General features: G+C 40.7%; 2 protein-coding genes and 1 long non-coding RNA gene across 5 annotated transcripts; 2 read left to right on the top strand and 1 right to left on the bottom strand.

Moving 5' to 3' along the window:
- The first annotated feature begins 310 nt into the window (after positions 1-310).
- LOC148343424 (uncharacterized) lies at positions 311-1,625 on the top strand. Its single transcript, XR_015845602.1, has 2 exons — positions 311-450; positions 1,057-1,625. It is a non-coding gene; the product is annotated as an uncharacterized LOC148343424 (long non-coding RNA).
- Positions 1,626-4,877: 3,252 nt separating this feature from the next.
- qrsl1 (glutaminyl-tRNA amidotransferase subunit QRSL1) lies at positions 4,878-12,691 on the bottom strand. Its single transcript, XM_088289445.1, has 11 exons — positions 12,529-12,691; positions 12,098-12,257; positions 11,931-12,029; positions 11,754-11,850; positions 9,862-10,023; positions 9,608-9,783; positions 7,997-8,109; positions 7,272-7,464; positions 6,961-7,078; positions 6,259-6,464; positions 4,878-5,998 (listed from the first exon to the last, which is right to left on the bottom strand). The coding sequence occupies exons 1-11, from the start codon at positions 12,550-12,552 to the stop codon at positions 5,766-5,768; spliced, it is 1,581 nt and encodes a 526-aa protein (XP_088145571.1). The 5' UTR covers positions 12,553-12,691; the 3' UTR covers positions 4,878-5,765.
- Positions 12,191-18,720, top strand: rtn4ip1 (reticulon 4 interacting protein 1). Of its 3 annotated transcripts, none has more exons than XM_088289570.1 (10): positions 12,191-12,283; positions 12,941-13,198; positions 13,639-13,790; positions 14,916-14,984; positions 15,073-15,197; positions 15,280-15,328; positions 15,398-15,534; positions 16,377-16,560; positions 18,024-18,116; positions 18,437-18,720. In XM_088289570.1, the coding sequence occupies exons 1-10, from the start codon at positions 12,250-12,252 to the stop codon at positions 18,560-18,562; spliced, it is 1,227 nt and encodes a 408-aa protein (XP_088145696.1). In that variant the 5' UTR covers positions 12,191-12,249; the 3' UTR covers positions 18,563-18,720. The 3 variants fall into 3 exon arrangements, with proteins under 3 accessions (XP_088145696.1, XP_088145864.1, XP_088145784.1); XM_088289658.1 differs by having other exon boundaries at positions 12,197-12,272; XM_088289738.1 differs by lacking the exons at positions 18,024-18,116; positions 18,437-18,720 and adding an exon at positions 17,581-18,016.
- Positions 18,721-19,451: the final 731 nt, after the last annotated feature.

The following is a 19,451-nucleotide window of genomic DNA, read 5'->3' as shown; positions in this document are numbered from 1 at the left end:
CTGTCATTTTAATAATTTAGCCCTTGAATGTTTTTTTTATCAGGCAGTGCAGTAGAAATTATGGAGGCTCCAACAATGACGATTAAGTTGAAGTATCATATAGTGACTCTGTGTTATAAAAGTAACATTTGAATTTCTTTAATTCAAATTAATTTAGTTTTTTGCATAAATTCAATGATAAAACTTATGTCAGTCAAATAAATCCAAAATAAAACATTTTACATGAAACAAGCAAAACACTGCCGACAGCACGTGAATTCACAGCAGGCGTCGCAACGTGACGTCTTCTGGCGTATAAATAGAGGCCGAGCCCCCCACGTCACCTCATCTTGCCACTCATCTACCTTCATTGGCTTGCAGACGCTCAAGTCTCGTTACACTCCCAACAAGATGAAGCTGTGTGTTGCTTTCTTTGGCGTTCTCCTTGTGGTTCTTGCACTTGCAGCACATGTAAGTTTGAAAGATTTATTTCAATTTTTTTTTCTTGATTGATTAACACTTTTTTTTTCCAACTCAACTGGGAGTGGCGCTGCTTCTAACGAGATGAAGCAGGTTCCGTTCATTTGTTGTTAACGAGGCTTTTGCCTTTGACTTGTGGTTGTTAAAAATGGTTTGGGTTATTTGTAAGTTGAAAGGGGACTCTTTTTTTTTTTTCTGTTACTCAGAGATACAATTCGGAAGAATTGTACGCGTATGAGTCATTTGAGACCCATGCAGGTCTACCTCTGGTTAGGTTTGGGCTAAACTTGTTAAATTCCAACTCCCACTGAAATTCTCATCCAACAGTATTTTTTTTTCTTTTAACTTAAGGAATGCATATTTAAAATCCATAAAACCCCAGGCATGCCTTTTTATGGTTTAACAATTCAGACATTGAGCTCCGCCTTTTTTAACAGTTTTAAGTGGTAGGGTAAAGGGGGTTAATTGTTTTTTTGTTTTTTTTTAAGTCGGTGTTTTTTTTATTTAATTTGACAATGGTACCAATGCCCCCTAAGAGCTTTATTGAGAAATGGGGTTTATAAGCAGCCTAAACTTATTGGGCTGTTTGTGTTGCAGGTGGTCAATGGACAGAACACCACCTATTCATCTGTGAATACAACTTTGGCTGCAGCCACCATGAGGCCAACAACTGGCAACATGACTGAGAAGAACGCATGCTCCAGGATCAACGACCCGCTCTTCCTGACGCTGGCCCTCGCCTTGGCCCCTCTTTTCCACAGTATGTGGTGATGGTGATGAGTGCTGTCGTGGCTACTTCACTGGACATCAAGAATAATTTAACAGCCTTGCTGCCTGGCTTATCCAAAGAAGAGACACCTGGAGTTTGACGTTCTGAAGTGCAGCTGCTGCTGTTTTGTCCAGTAGTGCAAGTCCTAGTGGCAGTCTCGCATGGACTGGACTATCACCAGGAAGTAACGCACTGTGTGCTGTCTAATAATTGGTGATGTCTTTGTCTTAATGTCTAGTGAGTGTCTGCCCCCCCATTTCTCCCCCACCCTCACTTTTTTTTAAGGATGCCAGTTAAAAAAAAATAAAGCTAAACTTTGTAACTTGGGAATTCTGAAATATTTGAGTGCGTTTTAAGTCTTGAAACATTTTGTAAATTCAATAAACATTCAACTTGGTGACTTTGCCTGAATTTTTTTTTCACTTGGGTTTTATGCACTGTAATTTAATTTAAGCCGAATCGGTAGTGTAGTTAGTAGAAGCCACCTAGTGTTCTTTGCTGATTTGGAAACTAATTTAATGGATATTTAAGGTGCTTAACTGGACTTGGACAGCTCTGGTATCATTCCAAGAGTCTTGTATTAAGCTCTAAGTTGAAGCTATTTACTCAGTCCAGTAAAATTAGGCTAATCGGATGGAGAAGAAATTGAGTAGCTTAAGCTGTCCAGAAGGACTTTTGATGTGGCCCACTTTTACTCAACCATTGAATGGGACACATGACAAATATGTGCTTGCGGCCGTACTCAAGATGATCAACATAGCCCACCGACTTTGACATTATTCCTCCAAACCAGATGTCTTGGACTGCTAGAAAATGCAACAAGTTGTCAAAGCTAGTCATCTGAACTCAAATGTTTAAAAAAAAAAAAAAAGGTTAAATGCACTCACAGGAGGGGTTAGGACAGTGGTAATATAAATCAATGTTCTTCAACGACACTTAGGTTGCTGGTCTTTGTTTCAGTCCTGAAACTTGATATCTGAATGTTGGCCACTTACCTTTTGTAGTTAACCTTAAATTAGCCGAAATGAAGTAAATTTATGAAGGGAACATGCTTGGCATGTCCACTTCGGGCGTGTGCAACTTTGCAAAGACATTTTGGTAAACAAATGAATAGGGCTATGAGGTTGCTATAGTGACAGTCAAGTCGCTTCAGTTTAAAACACAATGAAGGCTGTGAGCATGTCAAGGTCAATAATTGACTTTTAGCAGGTCAATAAGTCATACACTGACCAGTCTGGCCTCCACCTGCTGTTTGGACCTTCAAAGGGGATTTTTCAAAGAGTGACACGCGGAATTCTTCGGACTCCCCCTTGGTTTGGTTTTGTGTGGGAATTGCTTCCACACAAATTTGAGGACAATGGCTGCATTGTCCAGCTCATCTTATCTTCCCCACTGCGAAAAAAAAAACAGACCCAATTGGGATGTGTGGCAAATAACTCCAATCTCTCCTTCCTTTTCTAACTTTCTGGAGCGACAGTTCCCACTACTACACATGGGTTTCTCGACTGGCTTGAACATCTTTTAAGATTAGAACGACGACTTTTGGAGCGTGCTGCGGTCACATTCCTGCAACTCTTTAGTGCCGGCCGAGTGTTGTCAGGTGATGGAGACAAGACTTCTGTTTTAGTTGACCAACAGAGTGTGACCACTTGAGGTCTTTTCCACTTCCCACTCCCGCCACTCCAAATATCCCCTGAAACGTAAGGAAATCTGAGCTCAGGTTTAGTGACAAAGTGGCAAGGAAGACAAAAATGAGGGAAATGACTTAACTTTTACATGTTATTAAATCAGCATATATAAATTGAGCGTCAAATAGCCCACACTAAATTGTTTTTTTTTTAAATCATAAAATTGAATGAAATGGAACCCTCATAACTCCAAAATAATTATTTTTAATGAGGAAAAAAAAACATTTTGGTATTAAACATTGTATTGTTAAATGCTCAAGCTATTTTTAACACTTGAATTTGGTATCAATAAAAGGGGAGTGACCAATAGTATACAAATAGATTTGCATTAAAATATGTTCCCCTCCGACAGGAGCATAATGGCAAGGGGTTTCAATACTTTTGTCTACAGAATGTCACCAGGAACCTATCAACCAATGGCGTCTCCTGCACTCGTTATGGATTAGGATTATTACCGTACATCCAAATTGGATGGAATTGCAATTTGTAACCTCTCGAAACGATACAAGCACAATGAATTCAATTGTTTAGTTAACAGGACAAGGATGAGCAAATCAAATTATTTTTTACATAGCACTTTTCATACATAAAATGCAGCTCGAAGCGCTGTGCAATAAAAACATCCCAATTACAACAAAAAAGGATGACCTGCCGCCACTCACCCAACAAACACAAGACACATCCACACACACAGACAAATTCCCACGACCTGATAAACTGTGTTTAAAAAAAAAAACTGCAAAACCATAAGAGGAAAGGGTAGCCAAGAGGAGCTCGTCCATGCTGAGCTCACCAAGACCCCAACCCAAATTGACCGGAATAGACCCCTACACATGGTGCAGAGGCCCCCGGGCCTAAAGAACCTCCAGGGTGAGCCCACACCCCCATGAGAAGGCCAGCCACACCTCTCAGCGCAGATGAAAATATTTAAAGATGACGCTAAATGACAAAACAATAAAAAGAAAAAGTTAAGTAGTAAAAGACAAGAAGAGTAGATAAAACAACAGTCGTAATTTTTTTTCCTTTAAAATTGTGAAGAGACTTCGTCTGGGTTCTCTGTGCACTTGTGACAGCGTTGGATCACCACATCCTGAACTCAAGAAAATGAAACCAAGGATTTATCTTATCTTGAGCGAGACCATTTCTTTAGCTATTTAACATTAGCGACAAATAAAGTGGGGAGATAGCAGCATTATGTATTGTTGAAATCCTCCACATGACATGTTCAATCTGTTAAAGTTGTCACATTCCACATAAGCCAATATGAGATAAGACGGCAAAAACATTTCCACATAACATGCCCAAAATCAAGTGGCCAATCATTTGGCTGCCATGGCAACCATCTGCGCAGTTTGTGAACCCGCTGCTACTTTGCTGCAGATAAAGTTTTGCATGACCTGCTTTTGATGCGGCATGAATGTGACTTGTTTGTCACTCAGGAAACTGACACTTTACCTCCGTTTTGGAAATTACACACCCTCATACTTCCTCGTGTGCACCTTTGACATCCCAAAAGACAGACAAACACCATACAAGAAAAGTGAACCTTATGCTCAATAATGATCTCTTTACAAGTTGGCCTTTTGAAGCAGACGGTTCTTACTGTAATCGCGTGAATCTAACAACTGAATATGTACGTGACAGCAGCAATAATGATCAACACTTGGCTGATTAAAGACAACACTGCCTTAAAAAGTGGAACAATGTATTATTCTTTGGATTAGCCAGTCTCACTACAACAAAATTAGATACAGGACATGAATTGTGTTACTCTCAGTGGGAGTTAGCTCAATTTATCTGACAGACTAAATGTAGCAACTGTGAGAGGGCATTTGAGGATTTGGAGAGGTACAATTTTAACTATGAGAGAATGAGGTAAGTTCTTTTAAATAAATACAAATAAAAGTGTATAAAATATGAGGAGTGTCAAAGATCAACAAAGACTTCCACGAAGTAGCAAACACATTCAAACAGATATATGCATTTATTTAAAATGTTAGTGGTAAGCATGTCTGCCTCACAGTCAAGTGGGTTCAAATCTCTGCTCCTGAAAAATGCATTTGACTTTCAACTGTATACTTTAAAAGATCCCCTGCCGTGACTGCGGACATGTTTGCAGATATGTGCCGGCCGATTGACAGATGACCAGTTTAAATCGTACCCTTCCTCCCATCCAAAGTCATTTATGATCGGCTCCAGCTAAACTGTGAACCGACTGAGGACAAACCGCGTTGAAGGATAGATGGCTGGCCACTTTCTAGAAGTAAGTGTTTTATTTGTTCATTTCAAACTGTTGGAGCCTTGAAATTTAAGAACCACTAAAATCTGCAACGATGTTTCAATAATTTTTAGAACAAACGTATGTGCTTGTATTTAATACAGTAGCGATTGAAAAATTCCATTGACAGTAGTACTTAACGCAGTCGATAATTGAAGAGGGCATACATTATGAGCAACTCCACAATTCCTATCAAAGGGCTTAAAGTACTGTTCACCAAATTAAAATGTTAATTTTCCGCGGGTAAAGATGGAGTAACCCGACCAACGTTTGGCTGAAGTCCGTTCCATTTTGTTTGATTCGAGCAGCAAAAAAACTAAACAAAAAATCTAATACATGATTCTCGAACATGATTATTTCTCATGCATGATTTCAATGGTTGCAATATACGCGATAGAAAAGACAGAAATAGTGATGTCATTCATGTGGGTGCATGGCAGTTGTTGAAGCAGATTTCTGCGGCGCTCTGTTTCTCCACAGGAAGTGGCTTTCAAATCTTTTTTCATTCATCCATTTTCCGAATCGCTTCGTCTCACAAGGACCTCATCAACTTAATTACAACTTTCAATCGTCAAGTACCACATCTATACATCTCTGCCCCCTCTGCAAAGTTAATATTGGAACTGGAACTCGGCCTGATGTTGGATTCCTCAAAGTCACTGATGGAGGGAAAGTCAACCCTTTGTTCGATCCACTGGGCAACACTAAGCACCTTCATGTCTTGGAAGGCGGGGCCTATGAGCTGCAAGCCAATAGGAAGGCCTCTTCTGGATAAGGTAGCTGGCACAGAAACAGCGGGGAGACCTGGAGTGAGGAAAAATGCGAGCTGAAGGACAGTTCATGGAAAGGTGATGATTAGGATCTTAAGTGTAGTTACAGGTTAATTTGGGGAGTGATAACAAGCAGAAAGAAACCGACTGAACGACCTCAATAAAGTCACTATGATCGATGCAATACATACATTGCCGTCACATAGTATTTGTCCTTTTCTCAGTGTCACGATCAATGATAACCCAAGGAAACTAAATGTTCGATTTCCTTCATCATTTTTGCCGTGTCCGTACCTGCCATGTTGGCATTGACGGTGAAGATATCCTCCAGCGAGCTGTGTGTTCGGCTGTCTTTTTGTGTGAAGTCGGCATAACGTGCAGCGTCTGAGAGAGTGGTGGGTGTCAGCAGCACGTCAACACCTGAGTCGAAAACGCGATTGAAATCGTCTGCAATCAGCCGACGAACCTTCTGAGCTTTCACAAAGTACTGCTCGTAGTTCCTGACAAAGTGGAAGGAAAAAAAAATTACAACTACGTCTTGGGCTTGGACTGGTCTCCTCATAATTAGCGACGTACAACTGACTCGTAATTTATGTGCGTTGTTTATGTATTTTGGCCTTCGCAAAGGCCTTAAGAGACGTCAGCATTTTTCCGCGCTCTGATTGGGGAATCGGAGCTAAATAGTCTTGTGATTTACACAATGGGTGACTGAGGAGGATGACTGTCAGGCATTAGGAAAAAAAATTATTATGGTGGTCATTTCAAGAGAAAACTGGACATTACAGAGATAGGTCAAAATGATACCTAGTTGGCGTGTTTCACCATGGGAATGAAACAAAAAATAAAAACAATTTCAGAAAGCGGAAGCATGGATGGACAGACAGGAGTCTGTCTCTGTATCCAGATGACTGAAGTACAATCAATTCATACAATTTTCATTCTTCCATGAAGTCCTATATCTATTTGTCTCATGTGGGTAAAAAAAAAAATCCTTACTGTTTGAGCAGGAAGTAGTTTCCAGATAATATCCTGCCTCTCACAACATCATTGAACCCTTCATGTCGTGTGGTGGCGTACATGGCCTCTGTGGAACTGTTCACTTCGCTACGATGGCCTGATCAATGGGACAAAAATACATATTAACATCAGCGTTGTCATCTTGAAACTTCAAAACTGAGTGCCAAGCTGAGTGAGGCTACAGGCGGACTTTCTCAAAAGCTTCTCAATAAATCCTAACTCAAAACGCAGATTTCCTGTGCAACGCCACTGCATGCGGTATATGAAAGTACCTTAGTGTTGGTTCTCACCATATTGTAGGCCATCGAAACACGCCATGTTAGATGCCACCTCAGCACAACATAGGACGTGGTAACACGCAATGGAAAACTGGCTGTGGGGGAGGGACACTTGCTCCACGCGCGCACCCGATTCCTCGAACATGTCAGCGACCCGACTACACTGGGCAGCCGTCTCCTCGGACAGTCCAGAGGCGTACATCTCCTGAAGACGATGGGAGGCACACACAGCTTTGTTAGCTATCGTAGGTGACGGTATAGGTCTAATAAGATGATGATGTTGTACTTTTAGGACTCAGAACAATATCCATCCATTTTCCGTATTATGGGATATAAACACTTGGCTTACATTGCCGATATTAGCAACGGCATTTTACAGAGGCCATTATTAGAAGTGTCCTGGCTCATCCAACAATGTAATTGTAAGCGGGTGATCCAAGGTTGCCATGGCAACGACTGCTCATATTCGTGATGAACATTAAGAATGAAATTCCGTCTTATGTGTTATGATGTTGTCCATTGCAGCAAAAGCAACCATTTAATTTTGTGTCTAGAAATGAAATGGATGGCAAATGATTTCTGTTGGCAAACTAAATACAGTCACATCATATAACATTACAACTTATGATTAACGAGGCATATCAAAATTGGAGAAAAAAAACATGTTACTACAATAAATGTGTTTAATTTGCAAGTCTTTCAATGAGAATCCTAAAAAAAAAATAGAAGAAATTAACCTTTGGAATGCCAACGCAGAGGTTCTTGACGTCTAAGTGTTCAGGCAGCGCTGTTGACATTGGGGGTGCAGGAACTGTTGTGGAGTCTTTTGTGTCAAGGCCTTGGAGAATACCTGGTTGATGTGTCAACAAGATTTCAGATAAGATTTTCCAGATAGGTTTCAACACTTGGTGTTTAGGAAACAACAAAAGAATAACCTGCCTATATTTCAGGTAGAGACACTTTTTATAAGATAATCACATTTGGTAACAAGGGGGACATTTTGTATTATGGCAAAATTACGTTTTAATTGCGTCCGCCCATCACGTAAAATTAAACAACCATGTAAAACTTCTGGTATCTCATAAAGAAAACGCGCCATGCCGCAACGCCCACACACACACACACACACACGCATCACAAAGCAAAGTCTCCCAAGACAGTCATGGTAACAAAATCCATCCTCGACTGTGGCCCATACTGGGAGGGATCAGAGCTCGTTCACGTACATAAAACAGAGGAGGTTGGGGGTGGGACGGTTCACTAAATCCACTGTTTGTCCGTATCTCGGTTTTGTGGTCACGGTTTTCGGTTCAGAACACATTGACTATTGAAAAAAAAATAACCAGTCGTCCACCATGCCACACTGAAAATATATTTGCAAAATATTTTACTGTAACAACAAGCAGCGGCTGCCAAAACAGGTCAGTTGTTTTATATCTTTAAAAGACAAAAAAAAATTAAAAGATCAGTTGAAACTGTGAAATAACACAATAATACAAAATACATGTAAGAGTTTTTTCCACACTATACAAAGGAAACAAAAATACAAATGTGCGAGTTATCCAAGTGATACGCCCGCAAGGCGCACAATAAATCAATTTCTGTGTTTTAGGCCAGCGACTGCTTGCGTTTTACAGAAGCAGTACAAACAGCACCAACAGTATTTATTATTCCACATGTACCACAGGAAAAAGACAAGCGTGCATTCTACGTTGGAGCGGGTTGTGAGGTCCTCAGTGAATGGGGACGAGCTGACTGGAAAATAAATCATTTCATTTAAATTGCCGATAACGTGGCAAAGTACGCATCCAGACTTGGGTATATATTTAATTTATACAGGAAAGATTTAACCTGACGCGTGTTCTACCTTGTTAACTTAATCATCGTTAGGAAATAATACTTGCATTTAGAAATTCATCGTCAAGGCCATGCCAAGGCAGACAAACTCATGAGCTCACTCACAGTTCACACTTCTCTGTGAAGTCCAATTGCAAGACAACTTTGACTTCACAACAATGAAGTCCGTCTATCCTCCCAATTTTCAAATTTGAGAAAACATTTCAATCGGAAGAATTGACCGGCCATTGTTTCGCAGCATTGATAGAGTGAAAGAAGAATTCAGAATCCTTCTATTTCTAATAAAATTAGGATGCATATTCTAAATCGATAATGACATTATCCATTTCAAATAATAGAGGTGTTAACACAACCCACTTGTTAGGACCCGTATTCACTTTGAAACAAATATCTCGTCATCACGAATTAGGCTGTAAACATCTCTATTTTTTGCAACTCATGAGTTTGATTAGGACTTTTTCCAGCTCCAATGCAAGCCAGACACAACCTACCTAAAATAATGGCTGCATCGCTGGCACTTCGTGTCAAAATGCCCGGAACATCAAAGGAGTTGACCAGTGGTATGAGGCCATGTCTCGACAGCAGTCCATAAGTTGGCTTCAAAGCCACAACACCACACAGTCCGCCCGGGTTACGGGTGGAACCACCTGTGTCCGACCCTAAAGCGCTGCCATAAAGACAATATTACACCGTCAATCTCTTTCACTTTGGAACACATTTGAGATTGAACCACGTGACGCCTCACAAGTAACTGGTCAGGGAGGCCACCGCTGCTGCGCTTCCTCCTGAACTTCCTCCAGGTATAACCCAGTCAGAATGCGGTACCGCTCCTGTCCGCTCACAGTAGGGAGTAGCGTAGCTCCACGGGTTCCTCACTGGTCCAAATGCACCATCAGTGCTGCTTGAACTGGAAGACAAGGAAGCAAAATGCTGACAAACAACATTTGTGACTTTTTGACCATACTTTCTTAAACGGTTTTATTTATTTTTCTAGTACCAAGTTTGTATTAGAGAGAGGAGGCTTTTATTTATTTGTTTACGTCCAAAATACATATATTGCACTCTCTTATTTATCTAATTTATATATTTGTCTGTATTATTGTTGTATTGCACTGGAGAGGGGAGCTCTCTAATCTCGTTGCACACTTGAGTACAATGACAATAAAAGGATTTCTAATTTCTAATTATATATATATATATATATATATATGCAGATTAATGGAATATTTTTTGTGGTATCAATGATATATCAATTACATGGTTTACATGAGTATTAAGAGCTGAATCGGATTTCTGGAATTAACATTGTAGATGTCAACATAGTTTTTCCTTCATTTTCATTCGACTAAGCAATATCTGTAATTCACATATCCGCAACGGGTTACTCATTATATCTACAAATCAGTTGCAGAGAAACCCTAATAATTTCATAATATTCTGGTTATTTGCCTAGGTAAAACTTAATTGAAAATATCTGAGGTGAATTAAAGATATTTTGAAGTGGAATTATGACTACTGAAAATCAAATTGTAGACATGTAAAAATGTCATTTTCATCGATATTGTAAAAATCAAAGATATAAATTTCTGTAAAAAAATAAATAAACATATATACAGTGAACCCTCGGTTATCGCGGTTAATGGGGACCGAGACCACCCGCGAAAACTGAAAATCCGCGAAGTAGCGGCGCACCTTCAAAAATGTTTAAAAAAAATAAATATTTTTTTATATATATATATATATATATATATATATATATATATATATATATACACACACACACACACATATATATATATATATATACGGGTAGAGAGAGAGAGTGAAATTCATGTTATAACAAAAAAATATATATATATTATTAAAACTTATTTTTTTATTCCCCAGCCATTATTTTTGTATTTGTTCAATTACTTCTTTTTGTATTTATTTAATTACTTCGACTTTTACCTGCTGGCACGCCGTCCGGTGTGCCCTGTGAAATGAAAGGTGGCATTCTTCATTTATTTATTTATTCATTCATAACTGACAGCCTCGCGCTCCGCTCATGCCCGGGCGGAAGTTGTTCCTCTTCGGCTTAACTGCCACGCACGCCTTGCCGGTCTCCTCCGGAGCTCTCGCACGGTCCCGAGCGAAGCGAAATGTCGCCGCGCTCGTGCCCGGGCGGAAGGTGCTCCTATTCGGCTTAACTGTGACACACGCCCGCCCTCCTCCCCCGGAGCTTCCATTCGGTTAAACTTAGGGGCCGCTTGGCACTGCCCGTGCCCGGGGAAGGTGCTCCACTACGGTTTAACTGCCACGCACGCCGGCCGTTGCTCTGGTACGGTCCGAACCGCGCGAAACGTCGCCCCAAATCGTGCCCGGGGGAACGTGCTCTTCTTCGTCCACTCTCTTCTTCGGCGCACACCGGCCGTCTAACCGCTCCAGCGCCCCCTCGTGCCGCTCGGCGAAACTACAATGCCCCCGAATATTTTTTAGACCCGCGAAGCACTGAAGCCGCGAAAGGTGAAGCGCGAAGTAGCGAGGGTTCACTGTATACCCAGAGTGGATTAGGCAGAGTGTATTCCACAAAATCGAGGAAATATGGAAAAAAATCAACCATATGATAGATGCGTTAAACGCCAATAATGCTTTTACCCCATAGCAAATTCATCCATGTTGGTCTTCCCAAGGAGAACAGCTCCTTGGTCTAACAGCTTCTGGACCACTGTGGCATTGTATGGTGGAGTGTAGTCTGCAACAAGGATCATCAGCGAATCACCACATCTTATCAAATATATTAAGTGAACACACGATGCGCATTTCTCTACATACCTTTAAGCATCCTTGAAGCACATGTGGTCTTGATGTTTCTTGTGCTAAAATTGTCTTTGACTGCAAATGGGATTCCATCCAATGGACCTTTAGGGGTACCTACAGATCATAGAATATTCGAGTGATTACACTGAACAGATACACTTTAACAGCAAGTGTTCATTCACCTTGCAGCAGTCTGGTCTCAGCTTCATGAGCCTGCTTCAAGGCAAGTCCCTCAGTCACCGTGATGTAAGCATTTAGATGCTGGTTCTGCTTGATGCGGTTCAAACACTTTCGACACAGCTCGGTTGGAGAGATCCTTCCCTCTCGGAATGCAATGGAAACCTGTGAAATTCCAAAGTACATCCAAAGTTTGTATGCTGCTTGCGTGTAAATTTCTGTCGCGAATTTATATCACACATGGTACAAACCATAGCTCTATCTGGTTTGGTACACGTAGTTAGGAGCGATTACTGTATTACGCTGGTTATACGGTCAACAATCATTTGAGTATGGTGATATCATTCGACATACACACAAGCCTGGCTAATCGGACGGATTTTTCTAAAATGTTAGATTTAACACACAAAACGGCAACACTCGAAGTGGTACTGACCTCTCGTAAAGTCAGGTTGAGCATATTAATGATACTTTCAGGTTTTCGCAATCAACCTTCAAAACGGTGTGCGGCATCAGATGGCTGCCATGTTTGTTTGGTAAATCCGGGTGTTTTAACAAGACCTTGTCTCATTGGTCCGCGGTTCGAGCAAGCATGAGTTTGATTGGTTGAAGCAGTAATTCAGGAAGTGTTTCTTTATTTATTTGAGAAGCATGTCGTTTTGAGAGGGCAAAATCTTTCACTGCATTTAATAGAATAATTAAAAGAGAGATGTTTACAGTGGGAAGGTAGTAGTGCTTAAAACTATAACCAGTCAGCGCAATTGATAGCTTTGCAGTTCGAACTGCCCCGTTCCACAGGGGTGGAAAGGTTGGTGTAATTTCAAAATTGCAATAATTCAACTTCGCAGAGATGGCAGCGATCAGACGCGTGGTGGACAGAAGGTGGTTATTTCACCGTAAAATTTCAAGGACATCACTTTCAAGATTTTTCAAGACCTCCAGCAGCTGCGGAACTGTCATGCCCGCATGGGTCATTGATAAATACGGAGGCAATGATGTTCTGCGGTTCACCAAAAATGCCAACTTCCCCGTCATCACCTACCCAAATGAGGTCATCGTCAAGGTGTTTGCTGCAGGGCTGAACCCGATTGATGTCAGCATGAGAGGCGAGTGACACCTTTTGTGGTCTTGAATTTTCAAACTAACTCGGTGACAATACGACAAATACTTGTTACCGGTACTGTGCATTAGTAGACTTGTCATTTGTACTTTACTTGAGTATTAATCTTTCACTTAAGTGTTGAGTCACTACTTCAATTTTTGCTAGTTTATAATATTTGTACTTCTACCTCCAACAATCCAGAATTGTTTCTTTTGCCATCTCTGGAATCAGATTGACACAAACATACCCACATTTTGTATGAATATGTCCTTATTATTACGAATGCAATAGCAGAACTCAGAACTTCACATCTGCTATTGTTTATTTCTGCCAGTGCAATATGTTCTGAAGGGATTTAAATCAGAGGAAACTCTCTATTCATGGCACACAATTTATCCTGTGATGTTTAATGGATAAACTATAATGTTGTGTGCATTCTACCAGGTGGTTATGGTGCTGCAACCTTGTCCATGAAGAGAGACCCTCTGAACATTAATCAGACGGGCAGTGAGTTCCCACTCATCCTGGGGAGGGACGTGTCTGGGGTTATCATGGAGTGTGGTCTGGATGTCAAGTATTTTCAAGAAAGAGATGAGGTAAAATGTAGTGACACATTAAACATACTGAGTAAACCATAGGCATTTCTAGCCCACTTTTGGGAATCCCAGCACGCCTAAAATTTGGAATTTTTAAAAAAACTTTATTTCCATTTAAAACAAGCTTGAAAAGTTTACAATTACGCATCACTTGGCTGAAATGTAAACATTTAACAACAAAAATGGTTTGTTCCACCAAATGTGGTTTTGCCACTCACATTCCGCTGCTGTCATTACCATTCCTCTTTTTTTTGCTGCATTTACAGTAAATTAATATTGTTGTTGACTTGTCGTTGTTGTTAGGTAGGGGTTGGCTGGTCGGAAATGTTTCAGGTGGTTAGAGACAGTGCCACTGTCCTCTGTTTGAATTGGAATGAGAGAGAAGTTAGCTGTTGTGTCACGTGCATGTATTCATTTTAAAGGCGAGGTGCTACTGACAAGATTTAAATTAAAAAAACGTATATTCAGAAACAGAGAGAGAGAGAGAGAGATGGTGCATTTGTGTTGAAATGCACAAAACCATCAAATGTATCATGCCTGGCCAGGCTGGGGACCCCTAAATGTCTGATCAAAGAATCACCCTTGGTGTAAACTATATATAGCCCACCATTATCTCATATAAAATGATTGGACAGCATTTAAAAGATTTGTCAATGATTTTTGTGAGATAAATATTTTTGCAACTAAATTCCCAATGTCCACCATGGTCAAATACAAGACTTGTATACATCTTACTGTCCTTTTTTTGATAGTGTTAATAATTAAAGTATCCTCTTTTACTTTGTCTTGAATCACATTTAGGTTATTATAAGAATGTGTCTTAATGTAGTTTATACTCTGAGTATAGCATTGTTGTTATATCATATTTTGGTCGATATATCAAATGGGATACGTGAATAATGAATCACAATGCTACTTCACAACACCAAATTAAAATCTGCATTTGTGTAAGCTTTTCGCCATTCATGCAAACGACAAACTGCATCGATGTCAAACTTGAACCATGTCACACTCATACACTAAACCGTAAATCTATTGATTTAATCTATTAAACGTACAACTAAAAATGCACTCCATTTTCCCATGAAGACAGTGAAAAATGTTTCGGTTGTTTTTCCTCATCAGGTGTGGGCTGCCATCCCACCATGGAAGCGGGGAAGTTTGGCTGAGTTTGTTGTGCTGAGTGCCAATGAGGTAAGAATGACATCATCGTAATGATGATGTATTTACTGGTGAAGGCTGACGTGCGTGCGTTTGTACTCGTTTGTGCTGTCACACTCAGGTGTCCCTGAAACCCAAGTCACTGAGCCACACGGAGGCTGCAGCCATCCCTTACGTGGCCACCACGGCCTGGTCGGCGCTCGTCAACACCGGCGGGCTCACCAAAGACAACTGTGCCAACAAACGGTGAGGGAATACACACGCACACACATCTTAACTTTCATGCACATACACGCTCTCTCACATTTTGTCTTCTTTTTGGTCACAGTGTTTTGATCCTTGGAGGGTCTGGAGGAGTGGGAACATTTGCCATCCAGGTATAGTGTAAAATTGCTATGACGTCTGACGGATAGCAAATAATCTTGAGATTCTTGTTATTGTTTAAGATGTTGAAAGCGTGGGGAGCTCATGTGACCGTAACATGCTCCCAAAATGCTGAGAGTCTTGTCAGGGGGCTCGGAGCGGACCACGCGGTGGACTACACGGCCGGACCTGTTGAAGTGCCGCTTGCTGCCCTGGATAAGTGAGAACAAGCACACATCTTTCATTTCGTGCCGTGCAGGCGATCGTCGAGAGAACTGACAAATATGGCCTTAAAATCAAATCTGCCATTTGATTTTACTTTGCCGTCAATTTTGTACCTTGTACAGCACTTTGTATGGAGTGGTGGTTGTTTTAAAGTAATCTATAAATAAAGTTGAGTTTAGCTTTTCATGACATGTGGCTTACACACACAGACCACTTGTTTCTTACTTTTATTATCATCAACTTTACTTACCTCCCGAGCCGTTTTGTTCAAGTAGCAAATTACCTCTACAATGTTACAATGGGGGAGTGATAAGATTTCGCCTCAAGGCGAGGCAGCTTACTGTGGCGAGCAGAACTGTCCCGTGTGTTTATATGACATAAAAGGGCTCATTGCAATGTTACAAGTGGTTGTGACTGACATTTATTTAAATTTCTACAAAGTCTGTTGCCTTACCTTCCTGGTCGCGGGACCTCTCCTGTAGTACGTTTGACTTGAGGTGACAAAGCAAACAGGCAGCTTATCGATGATTGGCTGCACAAGGATCCAGTCAAATGGTTCTGTGGGTGGGACAATCTGCTTCTGCGGGCAGAGGCATGAGCACAGCAGAGAGACATAGAGAAGTGCGCTGCAGCGAGCCAAAATAAACTAGCTTTTAATTTATCGGCCTTTAAAAAAAAAAGGCAGATGCCTATAATCGTCAAAATGCAAAATTATTGGCCCCGATAATCGGCCCGGCCAATAATCAATATATCAGCGTAGTTTGTTACTAACCTACTCAGAAAATTGCGGTAATTGAACTTTCCTGCTTTACTCGCACCGTTCTCCTCCTCATAAAGGTTTGACCTAATCCTGGATAACATTGGAGGCAGCACAGAACGCTGGGCGCTGAATCTGCTCAAGCCGTGGAGCGGCGCCAAGTATGTCACTCTAGTTACGCCCTTCCTCCTAAACACCGATACTCTTGGGATTGCTGATGGAATGATGCAGACTGCTGCCACTGTATCCTGTAAGGTCGTCAAGGTAAGACAACAAAATCTCCCTAATAACAATTTGACTTCATATTTGATTCAGAAATAAGAGGATCCTCAAAATATGAATATCACACTGAACTAAAAGAAGCACTACATTTACAAACTAAATCACTTGAAAGTGGCTCTGGATCTTTGCCCAGCCGTGCTAGCATTGTCATGGTTTGGAAAATTCGCAAGGAGGGCATGACTATTTTGTAAAGCCAATAATAAGTGTCGCAAACATTTTTAGAATTAGGTTGAAATGCATATAAATAAATAAGAATATTTACTTGCACAGTTGGTGGGTCACTCCAGTCACACAACTTTAGTGTGTAAGCAAATATTAAAAAGTCAATTTTCTAAAATCATGTATGACCTCTTTAATTTATAAAAGAACTTGTCAAATGTTTTCCTACAACAGTGTCCTCTGATGAATATGGGGCAAAAAACTGCATTCCTAGAAAGTCTCAATATCCCATAACTCGGGGCCTCCTAGCAACATTCCTAGAAAGTCTCAATATCCCATAACTCAGGGCCAAGGGCACTATTTTGGTGACCCCAGATCTCAAGACAGTGGTGCCTTAAGATGCCATGACATTACATGACATTGCATAACATTTCATTGCTTGCCATAACATGACGTTGCATTGCATGAAATTACATTACATGACACGATCAGGTGCCGATTTTGTAATTATTTTGTCTTGAAGTCGAAGCAAAACTTTTGGATACAATACAACTATGCTTTAGATCGCTGTCCTTGCCAGATGGCGCCACCAAACTTCACAGCATCTGGCCACCGTCAATTCACATTGGTTTCTATGCAGGGGAATTGTTATCGTTGTGCATTGTAACATTATGCAAACTTTCAACATTAAAAACTGAAAAAAAATCTGTCAAAATGTATTGGACCAAAACAACTACAAATTTTACTACATTTTAAATGTTTTTTCTTTAAGAGTTTCTTGATTAGCAGGGTTTTTTGTAAGTAAAGATGTATTGTGCTTTATGAAATGTTCTACTTTGGCAGTGATTCCTTTAGGTACCACAAGAGGGCGCACAGTGGCGTGAGAATTCATCATCATGTGCTGCAAGAAGGCATGCTCAAATACTGTCGTAGTAAATGCTACTATTATTTTTAAGGCCTAGAAAAAAGCATATGCTTTTTGAGGCAGTTTGGAATCCTCTGATTCTCAGGGTAGTCATTCAGAGAATAGTTGCAGTTGGATGTTACTTTGTTCCAAAAGAACATCATCATTACCACACTTATTTGCATAATGCTACACTCCTGCTTACTTTGGTTTGTGTGCAACAAGGTGTCAAGTTTCTCGCTGCTTTTGGATCACAGCAGCAGTTGTCATTTTACCAACATATCCAGCATACACCAATCGGATTCTGTCATTTTGACTGTAACCTGCTGAAGCCGCTATTTTGTCACATGAACAGACCTTGAAAATAAAGTTTGTCTTGCAGCACCTTTTAAAGGGTGTCCACTACCGTTGGGGATTCTTTGCACCAAGCGGTCCAGCCCTGGATGAAATAAGAGAGATGGTAGATGCAGGGCAGGTATGCGAACAATCTGTACTTTACGTTTGTACCGTGGCATGCAAACTAGCGAGCTTGAGTTGTGATTAAAACCAACCGCGGTAGACGTACAAACCACGCTGATACCTACTGTTACCCATTTTTCCAAATGAAAATTTATTTCAACTCAACATTTGACTAACTGTACACATAAGAATTACTTGATATAATAAATTTTTAGTCACTTCAGGTAACAGGTGAAACACATTTTGACTGTTTAGTTAGTGCTGGGCTGTAAAAAAATGTATCAGATTAGTTTACAGATGCACAACTCACTTTTCCTGTGCTGACTTCATTTGCAGATCCATGCTGTTGTAGAGGAAACCTTCAGCTTTGCACAAGTTCCTCAGGCCTTTGCGAAGATGGAGAAGGGTCATGCCCGAGGAAAGACTGTGGTCCAGGTCAACAAGGGGACAGCTGATGCATAGCACCAAATTTATTTAAAAAAAATATTTAGTCAGCTACATGAAGCCCCAATGTGTTTTCTGACTCCTGGAATTGAGTATAAAGAGTATTAATACCTCTTAAATACTGGGAAATGTTATGGTTTTGTCATTCTAAAATAAATGTTCATTTGAAATCCTGATTGTTGAATTTAGCCTTAATTGGACTATTTATTTGCCGCCTCCCCAAAAAATGACAGATCAGTAATCAGAGTAGTATTGTCGCTGCTTCACAGGGATGAAGCCTGAGTTGAAAGCAACATTGTAAAAAGGGGTAAACTGGAGCCCATCCCAGCTGACACTGGGCAAAATGCCCACGTTACACATTGGGCTGGCCCTCATCCAGTCATACTTAAGAAATGTTGGTCATTTGGGGGAAATAACCCCCCAAGCATGGGGGGAACATGCAAATGCCATCCATACAGGATAGGTGGAGCTCAGATTTCAGGACTCTGAACCTCAGAACTGTGAGGCAGATGTTCGAATCCAACATGAAATGTTTCAAATTGGAAAAAGAAAACATTAACGAGCATGACCAGGCACGTTCCTCTGGCATATTGTAACCGACAAACTTGGTTGGCACCGTGGTCAAAAGCACTCCCGATCACCAGATCGACTTTGATGTTTTATTTTATTTATATACGGCAGAATGTACTTGTATGTGCCGACACTACATTGAATCCAACGTTAAAATATTACTCATTTTGATCAGCAGTCAACAATTCAACACTTAGAGGTCCACGCAAGTTGTTGGTAAACTAGCTTTTGGAATTGAGACCAAAGTTCAATTAGCTGTGCAGAGCGAGCCTAGCAACAAATGCAGGGTGACACTTGACATCAACATTGGCAACAAACGGTTTCATAGAGTTAAAAC

This window comes from Idiotropiscis lumnitzeri, chromosome 1 (genome assembly GCF_059441095.1).
Source record: "Idiotropiscis lumnitzeri isolate Australia: NSW breed Sydney's pygmy pipehorse chromosome 1, RoL_Ilum_1.0, whole genome shotgun sequence".
NCBI lineage: Eukaryota > Metazoa > Chordata > Actinopteri > Syngnathiformes > Syngnathidae > Idiotropiscis > Idiotropiscis lumnitzeri.
This window is presented reverse-complemented; position numbering and strand designations above follow the sequence as displayed.